We start from the raw sequence: 12,094 nt of genomic DNA, 5'->3' as shown, positions 1-12,094 counted from the left end.
AGTGTATGGTAAATGTTCATGGCTGTATTATTTAGCTATGTCAGTCAAATTTTATTGAAGTCAGTGTTTTTGAAACACTCAGCCTGTGAAGAGTGTGTGCTTACTACCTTGTCAGAATGTGTAGTTATAGTTATGGCATTACAGCAGCTGTGCCGTGGCTCTCGGACTGTGGATCCTAAGTCTCTTTAAATTGATTGCTGTAAAATAATGGCTCCACCTGTGCCAGGTATCCAGCCTGCTCCTAAATCAAGGTGTAGTAGGGCTCGTATGGATTCTACAGGATTGATGATTCCATTGCATGTGCGCTGGCTTTGCTCCACTTCATCCATACTGGGATCAGACAGACAAACAGAGAGACAGTCTGGTCTCCAACACTGGAGGTCTCTGGTAGTCTGTGAAGTCTGCCATTCATCAAAATCAATGCACGACCTTGATCTGCAATCTTGGCTGCAAGCGGCATCCCTGATGGCTCTTGGCTGGGTCAGATTCAGTGTTTCAAAAAAAGGCCAAAAGGACATGCAAGTTTATTGTTTTTGGCCAAGTTTAAAAGAAACTCTGACTGGCTCTCTTAAGGCAGTCAGTCCAAAAAAAAAAGAGAGGCAGAGAAAAGAACAGAGAGAAATGGATAAATCAGCTGAAGTAACATGAAAACGCAACGGTGAGAGGTGAAAGACCAGATAGCACAGAGGTCATGTTTTATAACACTTCGAGCTGCTACTCTTTCTCCTCAATTCTTACCGTGTCCCTGTCTTCTACTTTCATCGGCTTATCTCCATTTAACATGACCTCACTTTCTCTCTTCATCCTCTGATGAATGAGTGTTCCAGTGAAAATGTCTAAAGCATACTGCAAACCATCTTTTCTCCAAATATCTTCTTTTCATTTTTATCCACATTTAATTGTATTACCCCCACCCTCACCCACCCCCCTCCCCCACTGATTGTACAACTCTGTCTTTTTCAAACCGCTGTCTCTCTTGTGCGCCTTGGCCTCCCTGTGAGAATTCAGATTCTTCCTGTCTCTCCTCAGCAGGTCTAAACTGTGGCCTCCCCACACTCCTCATGCTCACGCATACACACATGCATGCACGCGAGAGCGCCATGGCCGAGTCACAACCCTCTTGGTCTTGCTCTGTCCCAAGCCATTTGGAGCGCCGCCAATCCAGGAGTCAAAACAGACCGAGGAGGAAAAGCTCTCTCCTGCTTTTACATCCCCTGGGTCATCAACTAGCTTAAAATTTGCATTCCTTCTTCCCAGGACCCAAAATCTGCACTTTGAGCCCTCTCTCTCCCTCACTCCCTCTCTCCCACTCTCTCCCCCTCTCTCTCTCTCTGGGCGTCACGTGGCACACTTGAGAGCAGTGTGAACTTTTTTTTGTTCCATTACAGTAAAGATGCGTTTACATAAAGCTGCATAACAGGGCACTAATGTCAACTGCCACTTCAATATCTCACAATTTCCTTCCTGGGCACAGTCTTTTACTGTACTATACTGTACTCAGTGTGTGTGCTTGTGTGTGTGTGTGCGTGTGTGTGTGTGTGTGACAAGAAAACACTGCATTGCAAAATATTGTGGTTTAAAATGTATTCCCCTGAGGCCAGGCCTCTGGGAAAGCTTCAGGAAAAATGTATCAGTTTAGAGCTGGACAATATGAAAAATATACACTAGGGTCCAAACATCTGAGACCACAAGTGAAAGTGCTTCTATTTTTCATTCTTTTCCAATTTAATCTTTTTTTTTTAGTACAAATTATATTCTCAGCAATAACTAGAGTGAAACGTATAATCTTAGAAATATCTATATAAATTTCTCAGTATTTGGCATGTCCCCCTTTTGCTTTAATGACAGTGTGCACTTGAGTTGGAACGGACGCCACACGTGTAAAATCTGACAATTCATGTTATATCAAACCCATTAAGTGCCATCACAAGTGCCATCTGAACACATGCTTTAATGGAAGGGATAAAACTGAAGTAAAATCTGAAGTTTTTGAACATTTCCTTTGTTTGTTTTAACATTTTAAAACCTTTTATTTATTTCCATTTATTTCTGTTTTCAATATGGTCTCACACTTCTGGACCCCACCGTAAAAATATTTTACCAAAACACCTCAATAAATTTTATGCGACATTTAATAGGACTTTTTTGTTTGTTTTACAAACTCCCTTTATTACCCAAATTTGCCATATTTTCCCATCTGACCATATAGCGTTTAATACAAAATGCAGATTAAACAGCAGCCTATGTGTTAGCAAGCAGTAAATCTTACTGGTTTCAGCTGAGATTACCCAGTACTATTTCTCTCTCTTGTCCCTATTGTTCACTTCCTGACATATTTCTCATCGTGCCAAAGCCATACCTCTGCTCTCACAAAGCACATGTACACAGCTATGACTGGCCATATCATCATGTTTGCCCACTACCACTACCCTGACCTCACACTCCTTCTTTTTACCCATTATCCTTTGTGCCCATTTAACCTTCCTGAACAATATTTCCTTTTCTGTTCACATGCCATTTAACACCAGCTCCCAATACAAAGGTCAATGTACAAATACCCACTCCTTACCCATGTGAAATACTGATAGTGCAAGACAATAATATGATGCTATACCAGCTAAAGAGTTGAACAGACCCAAGAGAACATGGTGAGATATAGGAAAACAAACAGAAGTGTTCTATATATATATATATATATACACACACATACACACACACATACTTATTATGGGTAATTAGACAAACACATTTGGACTGTTTCTCTGAGAAACCCAAATAACCAGTGGTAGGTTGAGTGCGAAAATGATGCCATAGACATAGGAGGCCTTGATCAGGGTTGTAAAGACCCTTGCTGGGTAACATTCAACAAATAATACAACAACAAGGGCTTATTAAATCTCAAAAGTTGAAAAAAAAGAAGAAAAAGTAAAAGATAAAAAATGGAATTGATCACTCACTAGAACTGTGTAGATATGCAAGCAGCGATAGACAGGTGAGAAGTCCACCAAGTCCTGAGCACCAGGAACCTACAGAAAGACAGATCATGTCAGTGGTGATATACAATTTTTTTTAAAATGGATAAATGTGTAAAGCAAAGGGTTCTACTTGTAACTTTCAATCTGCTATCTACTGTGTTAAAAAGCACCACTGCAGACTCACCTCTGATTGACTGAAACAATCTTACAAACTGGTTTACAATTACAAATCAAACCAGCTGTCGAAAGTCACATGACTATGTCCTTCAGTTGTGGCTTACTGATGTACATATATATAAAAATGTATATATATAATATATATATATATAAAAATGTATATATATAATATATATATATAAAAATGTATATTATATATATATATATATATATATATACATATATATATATATATATATATATATATATATATATATATATATATAAAATCAATCATACATACATACACACACACACATACACACACATACACAGCGGATATAAAAAGTCTACAAGCCCCAGTTACAATAGCAGGCTTTTGTGATGTAAAAAAAATGAAACCAAGATAAATCATGTCAGAACTTTTTCCACCCTCAGTGTGAAATTACAATGTATAAAAATTAAGTGATATACAATCAGAAACATTTTAGGGAAAAATAGGAAAAATAAAAAACATACAACAACCTGGTTGCATAAGTGTGCACACCCTTTTATAAATGGGGATGTGGCTGTGTTCAGAATGAACCAATCACATCCAATCTCTAATCTCTTCTAAAGTAATTATCACACACCTGTCATCAATGAAATTATTCTGATTAAACCCAAATAAAGACTAGTTGTTTCTGTAGGATTTTCTTCACATCTTCTTGTTTTCAACTGACTGCAGAAGCCATGGTCTGCAAGTGCAGGGTCTCACTGTCAAAAGGTCTCACTGTCAAAAGGTATCAATCAGGAGAGAGGTACAAAAACTTTCCAAAATATTAGATGCACCTTGGAACACTGTGAAGGCCATCATCAACAAGTAGAGAAAATGGATCACCAAGTGACATCACCAAGAACAGGACGTCCCTCCAAAATTTAGAAGAAACGACAAGACAAAAACTTACCAGGGAGGCTGCCAAGAGACCTACAGCAACATTAAAGGAGCTGCAGGAATATTTGACAAGTACTTATTACTCTCTGCATGTGACAACAATCTCTCATATTCTTCACATGTCTGGGCTATGGGGTAGGTTGGCTAGACAGAAATTCTTTCTTACAAAAAAAAAAAAAAAACAGCAAAGCTCAATTAAAACACCCAAACTATGTGGCAAAATGTGTTATGGTCTGATGAGACCAATTCCAAAAGGTATAATAATTCCATAATTCCAAAAGGTATGTTTGGTGCAAATAAAAGCACAAAAAGAACACCATACCCATGGTGAATCATGGTGGTGGCAGCATCATGCTTTAGGGCTGCTTTTCTTCAGCCAGAACTGGGGCTTTTATCAAGGTGGCGGGAATCATGAATAGTTACAAATACAAGTCGATTTTAGTGCAAAACCTACAGGTGTCTGCTAGTAAACTGAAGATGAAAAGGAATTTCCTCTATTAGCACATCAATGACCCAAAGCGTACATCCAAATCAACAAAGGAATGGCTTAACCCAGTGGTTCTCAACCTGGGGCCCGTCACAAATGCAAATGCGGCCCACGACGCTGACCACGTAAAAAAATTTAAAAATAAATAAATAAATAATTTTATTTATTTATTTATTTATTTATTTATTTATAGTTTTACAAATCATATATATTTTTTAAAAGAATTAAACAAATAAAAGTTTGAACAATTAATTTTTATGTCATATAAAATAATTTTGGTGATCATGTATTGTTTTCAGACGTGCAGTACTGACGCAACTATGAACCGACGCAATTACACAGTTAACGCAAACAATTACAAGCACGCTATGGCAGATTTAAAGCAGTCGTCAGTTAACAATCAAAATGGACAAATTTGTTATTAGAGGAGAAAAAAGATGTGAGGAAAATACTAATGAAAGAACACATGTAAGTAGAATTATACTCTCTAATAATAATAATAAATCTAACTGTAAGCATTTAGATACCTTAACATCTGGTTAGTTTGCATTGGTGACGTCATATGTAAATGATATGTGGCCTGTGAGACTTGAACTTGGACATAGTGCGGCCCACTGAAAAAAAAAGGTTGAGAACCACTGGCTTAACCAAAAGAAGATCAAAGTTTTTGAATGGCCTATCCAGAGCCCAGATCTGAATCCAACTAAAAATCTGTGGGGTGACCTGAAGCAAGCTGTGCTCAGGAGATGCCCTTACAATTTGATGGATCTAGAACGTTTTTGAAATGAAGAATGAGAAAGTATTGCCAAGTCAAGATGTGCCACACTGATAGACTCTTACCCAAAAAGACTGAGTGCTGTAATAAAATCAAAAGGTGCTTCAACAATGTATTAGTAGTTTAGAGGTGTGCACACTTATGCAACCAGGTTGTTGCAAGTTTTTTATTTTTCTCTAAAATGTTTCTGATTGTTTTTCAACTAATTTTTATAAGTTGTAATTTCACACTGAGGGTGGAAAAAGTTCTGACATGATTTATCAAATTTTTTTTTACATCACAAAAGCCTGCCATTTTAACAGGGGTGTGTAGATATACATATATACATATACATACATATATATATATATACACACACACACACACAGTCAGGTCCATAAGTATTTGGACAGTTACACAATTTTGGTGATTTTGCCTCTGTACACCACCACAACAAATTTGAAATGACGCAATGAGGATGTGAATGAAGTGTAGACTTTCAGCTTTAATTCAAAGAGTTTAACAAAAATATTGCATTAACCGTTTAGGAATTACAGACATTTTTTACAGAGTCCCTCTATTTTCACAGGCTCAAAAGTAATTGGACAAACTAACAATCATAAATATTGGGATTATTTTTAATACTTGGATGTAAATCATTTGCAGTAAATGACTGCCTGAAGTCTGGAACCTCCCTTGAGATGCTTTGCCAGGCCTTTACTGCAGCTGCTTTCAGTTGCTGCTTGTTTGTGAGTCTTTCTGCCTTCAGTTTTGTCTTCAGTAAGTGAAAAGCAGCTCAGTTGGTTTGAGTTCAGGTGACTTTGCCACTTCTTTGCCTTAAGAGGCTCTTGGGTTGCTTTCACAGTATGTTTTGGGTCGCTATCCATCTGTACTGTGAAGCGCTGTCCTATCAGTTTTGCCGCATTTGACCGAATCTGAGCAGAATGTATAGCTCTATACACTTTATAATTCATCTTGCTACCTCTATGAGCAGTCACATCGTCAATAAACACCATTGACCCAGATCCATATATGCCCATGCCATAACACTGACTCCACATGTTTGACGGATGATGTGGTATGCTTTGGATCATGAGCTCTTCCTTTCCTTCTCCATACTCTTCTCTTCCCATCATTCTTGTACAAGTTAATCTTTCATCAGAACTGGTCAGGCTTTTTTTTTTTTAGAGGTTTTTTAGCAAAGTCTAATCTGGCCTTTCTGTTCTTGAGTGTTAGCAGTGGTTAGCATCTTGAGGTAAACCCTCTGTATTTATATTCATGAAGGCGTCTCTTGATTGTAGACTTTGACAATAATATGCCGACCTCCTCCAGAGTGTTCTTGACTTGGCTAGATGTTGTGAAGGGGTTTTTCTTCAACAAGGAAAGAATTCTGCAATCATCCGCTTTAGTTTTCTTCTGTGGTCTTCCAGGCCTTTTGGTGTTGCTGAGCTCACCAGTGCATTCCTTCTTTTTGAGAATGTACCAAATTGTTGATTTGTCCACTCCTAAAGTTTCTGCTATCTCTCCGATAGGTCCGTTTTGGTTTTTCAGCCTAACGATGGCCTCCTTCACTTGCCGCAAAATCTTTGGACAGCATATTGAGAGTTCCCATAAACAGCTACCAAATGCAAATTTAAAGCCTGGAATCAACTCCAGACCTTTTATTTCCTTAACTCATCATGAAATAACAAGGAAACAGGCCACAGCTGGCCACGAAACTGCTTATCAAACAGTTGTCCAATTACTTTTGAACCTGTGAAAATGGAGGGACTCTTTAAAAAAAGGCTGTAATTCCTAAATGGTTAATGCAATATATTTAAACCCTTTGAATTAAAGCTGAAAGTCTACACTTCATTCACATCACATTCACATAACTGTCCAAATACTAATGGACCTGACTATGTATGTATGTATGTATGTATGTATGTACATATATGTATATAAGCATGCATGCACATTACATACACATGTGCAAATAGTGACTACAAATAGTCAACTAGCTAGGTCATCAGCTAGCAAACCACAGTCCGGATGCAGACCCCAGCAAAGTGGATGGACCGAACAGAGCTGATGACAAAACTGGTCAGTGAATCTAGTTTTCTTAACATGAACAGCTTCTGTAGTGGACCATTTGTTGCGGCTGATCCAGTCACATGCATGTATGTTAATTATTGAATCAAAAGCAGCTCACCAAACCAGATACTAGCTACAGAGCTAGAGACACAGTAGGTCAGAAAAGGATGTTTTCAAAAATAAAATCTATTTTCATAGATTGTTTTATTTAATTTTTTTCCATATTGGTCTGCTTAGTGAAATGACAACATGGCACATTTAAAAAAAAAAAAAAGAAAAAAAAAAAGAAAACAAAACAAAACAAAACAAATGTATCTTGTCTGTTCAGATTACTGAGTAATAGTGAAGCATTGAAAAGTTGCGTTAGTAGCAAGTCCGTTATCTGGACTTTTGTCGGTAAGGGACTTTAAGTACTTTAAGTAACTGGACTTTTAGTTGAATACTACTGCTCTACAAATTTGCCATTAATGATCAGTGATGGTATAAATCAGCCTATTATCGTGATCAACAACTGAATTAAGCAAAATCATACTCATATGCCACCCTCTTTGTCCCAGTCTATGCACAAATGCCTCCCGCTCCAAAGTTTACTAAACTAATAGCAGCTAAACAATGCTAGCTTTCATCTGGTGCCCACAGAAAGGCAAGCAGGAACTTGGAGTCAGCTGGGTCACAGCTCTAGAGAGGAAGAACAACGCTAAACAATAACCCCGAGCGAACAAGAAGAAAACAATTAAACACAGGCGCCAGTGCCAACTCAGTGGCAGGAGAGGGTTTGGACAGCGTGTACGAATGATTTTCCCCAGGACACTCGTTGAGAAAAGGGGTGAGGAGGTAACATGCAGTTGAAGGACTCATTGGTAACCTTGGGCACGACTGTCGGGAAACCCCACCACAGCTGACAGGCGGTTAGATTAAAGCCTGGCACACACACTACCCCTTGCCCCGCCTCAGAGCAGCTTCAGGAAAGAGTGATGTGCACGCATAGTGGAGCAGAGAAAGAAGGGAAGGGCTAAAAAGTTCAACAGGAGGGCACCAAAGTCAACACACACACACTGTTGCAGGTCAGCAACAGTTCTGGACATCCCATGGGCCTTTGTGGAATGAGTGAGCTACACTCCATGATACACCATGGTAGCGTGCTTACTGAGGTTTCTACACTGTATTGCAAAACATCATGCAAGACTAAATATAAAAACACAGCAAAAACCATGTGGCATACTGGGCACAAACAACATGTTTACAGACATCACTTTTTTGTGTTGCCAGGCTACGTGTGTGGACAATCTGATAAACAACAGCGTTTCTCCACCCATGTGTTTGCGTCAGCGTATTATTCTGTCTGCTACTCCAGAAACTTAAAGCTCATCGGGTTTTCATTAGCATCTGCATCTGAAAAGCACATCCCACATGCTCCGCACATCTTTCTCAAAGATGTGACGCAGTCCTGGGGACATAATTGGGCCATCGAGCCAATACTGAGTATCCAGAATCTTCAGAAACTTCTGCACAGGAGGATAAAGGACTCTGTTGAATTCTCAAACCTGACTGGTCAGACGGTATTGATACATTATATATAACAGCACCTGTAATTCAAACCACAGGTTTATGTTAATATACGTATTCTAATACATTAGTGTTTCTATAGTAACAGCTCTTCACAGGGACTTGTACGGTGGACGCTTCACATAATCTAAGGCTGATAAACAGATTAAGAAAATATGTTATTTAACAAAGAAGTACTATCATTGATAAAGTGAAGCTTCCTTTACGGAGATGTTAGTTTAACATTTAATCTCATCAAGTGTTACTCCACAGCCGAGTTTTCAGGAGAGGCATTTTCTCTCTGTAACAAAAAGCAGCGTTTTTTCGTCTTATTATCTCCAAGAAAGAGGGGGAAAAAAAGCAAGGCTGGTGAGGAAATAACTGTTTATAGCTGCTACAACGCAAATGATAAAAGAAACTAACTTGTCTCAGGGATGTTCCACAACAGTAAATGCGTCTAAACTATTAATAAGCACACAGTGTGTGTTTGTTTATTAATGAACTAAAAAAATTCATCATAGGCAAATCACTTTTGTATAAGAAGAATGATACACTTCAGAATCTGTTGCTGGAAAATAATTGACACCACTCCGTCGTTAATTTTTGTCCTATAACATCACACCTCATCATGTTTAATTCCTTAGTTAAAGCTCTTTACTAGCTAACTAACTCGCTATACATTATTACATTTTGTCAGATACCGGTTTAATCCTAGTAGCTATCTAGACAATCAAAATATGGGACTGGGCAAGCATACTGAAGCTTTTACTTGCCCTGTGGACTAGCTAATAAAATTTATGATTTCTCCTCCCCTGCATCTGAACATTAAATACAGCCTTTTTGTCTGAAAGCCTTTATCTGAATTTAAAAATGCTGTTTTTTGCGATGTATTTCTACCTGCAGGGTAGTATTGTGTTAGCCACAGAATGTGTATGTATAGAAACTTTAGATGGCTTAGCAAAAAAAAAAAAAGTTCAGTATTAGTACTCACTGATACACAAAGTTTCAATAGTGGTATCAGAAAAGAAAAAGTGATAACGTGCCATCTCTAAAATCTAAAGTAATTAAGAATCTCAGGACATCGCCTTATATCATGGTCACTCACCTCATCGTCATCCTCATCCTCTACATCTAGTATCCCAGAATCCTCTTCTGAGAGAGGGCTGCCACCTGACCTGTCCACCTCTGTACCTGACCCCGCCTCCTTCCGCAATCTCCACCCACTGCCTGCCCGCTGCTGCCGTGTGACCTCACTGTTGCGAGAGCTTCTCACCTGTGCCTGGAAAACAAAGACAAACACACACTTCTAGCTACAAATATTTAGGCAAACTTACTTTTTTGGAATAGAGACATTACACAGAATTCCATCAACAACACGCCAAAGTTCCATTACCACCATAGTTAGAATATGCAAATCCTCAAACCATTTGTTCATTCATTGGCAGCTGTATGGGAAAATTCCACTCTACAGAGAGTAGTAATTATTGAGCTCTGAATGAACTCAAAAGAACACAGACAAAGTCAGCCACAAGGTTTCTTTAATTGTCAACTTTTCCCAGGATGGTTCCAAACCAGTAGAGACATTGTGCAACAAAAATGTCTAACCAGATTTAAAAGAAATATACATAGCTTTATAACACACAAAGGACAAAGTACCAGGTGCTAGTTGGGTATAAAATGTGAAAGGAACAACAGCTGTCCTAATTCATGATCAATGTCAATGCCTATCAGCCTTTTATAAACACACAACACAACACTAACTGATTATGGACTGGATGGGGAAGGAGTTTCCAGAATGGAGGGCTCTCCAATCATTGTCAGCAGGCAAACAAAACACACTCCCTATGTCCAAGGGGTGAATCAGATTTTATCCCATAAGGAGGACATGGAGCATACCTCAAATTAAATTTGACAAACCATTCACAGGCTCAATGACTATAAACAATGATTATAAAAATGTTGGGTTTGGAGGGGCTATTGCACAAAGGGAAGCAGAACATTACCAAGCCAGGAATGTGGGTTTCTGGAAGTAATACAATTAAATTTCCACAAATGTAAAGTTGTGCACATAAGCAACACTAAGAAAAGAAGACGGCAAGAATTCCATACTGTGAAAGAATAAAATGTAGCAGCAGCATAAAGAGGTTTTGGATGGGGTCAAGAGGTATGTGAGGTGTCAGAGAAAAGGCTCATAAGTCAGACGCCACTAAAATGCAGGTTTAAAAAAAAAAAAAAAAAAAAAAAAAAAAAAGCAATCCAGGGATGGGTGACATTACAGAAATATCATATCATATGAAATTTCAAGACATAAGCCTAACCTAAAATACACAGTTTCCTATCAAACTGTCAGCAAAACAGTTGCATTTAAATATAAATGTGTAAAATTTTGTTTGACGATACCATTATTTAATGTGTACAAAAATAAATTACCACTGAAAAGAAGGGGGGATATTAACATTTTATTATTTTAAAGTTCAACACAGTAGAAAAAGGTATCAAATCTGCCTCCAGAAATGCAATTTATAAATTCATAAAATGATATCATATAATACCCATATCATCTCAAAAAATTGTATCATGACATAAGTTATCACAATATCAATATTATATCATATTCTATCCTTAATGCAAACTGATGTTGATATACACCATATGGGCAAAAGTATGGGGACAGCTGACCATCACACCCAAACTGTTACTACCCCAAATTGTTACTATAAACTTAGAAGCACACAACTGTATAGAATATCTTTGCATGCTACAGCAGTACAATTGTCCTTCACTGGAATTAACAGGCCCAAACATTTTCCAGTATGGCAATGCCCCTGTGCACAAAGCGAGCTCCATGAAGACATGGTTTGCCAAGGTTGGAGTGGAAGAACTCAACTGTCCTGCACAGAGCCCTGACCTCAACCCCACTGAACACCTTTGGGATGAACTGGAACACTGACTGAGCCCCAGGCCTCCTCACCCAACATCAGTGGCTGACCTCACTAATGCTCTTGTGGCTGAATGAGCACACGTCCCCACAGCCATGTTCCAAAATACAGCATAAAGTGTGGAGTCTGTTATAGCAGCAAAGGGGAAGACATGCTCTGGAATGGGATGTTCAACAAGCGCACATGATTGAGATGGTTAGGTGTCCACATACTTTAGGCCATATGGAGTTC

General features: G+C 38.5%; 1 protein-coding gene across 2 annotated transcripts in view; it reads right to left on the bottom strand.

Annotated features, from left to right (window-relative positions):
- Nucleotides 1–12,094, bottom strand: part of exoc6b (exocyst complex component 6B) — a 96,585-nt gene that overhangs the window by 47,972 nt on the left and 36,519 nt on the right. For both annotated transcript variants that reach the window (XM_053233174.1, XM_026936432.3), the window contains exons 7-8: nucleotides 10,030–10,203; nucleotides 2,958–3,026 (exon numbers count right to left, since the gene is read on the bottom strand). In XM_053233174.1, the coding sequence (XP_053089149.1) occupies nucleotides 2,958–3,026; nucleotides 10,030–10,203 (243 nt within the window). The remainder of the gene's footprint in view (nucleotides 1–2,957; nucleotides 3,027–10,029; nucleotides 10,204–12,094) is intronic.

Source organism: Pangasianodon hypophthalmus, chromosome 4 (assembly GCF_027358585.1).
Source record: "Pangasianodon hypophthalmus isolate fPanHyp1 chromosome 4, fPanHyp1.pri, whole genome shotgun sequence".
In the NCBI taxonomy this organism is placed as follows: Eukaryota; Metazoa; Chordata; class Actinopteri; order Siluriformes; family Pangasiidae; genus Pangasianodon; species Pangasianodon hypophthalmus.
Note: the sequence above shows the minus strand (reverse complement) of the source record. Positions and strands in the feature narration are given on the sequence as shown.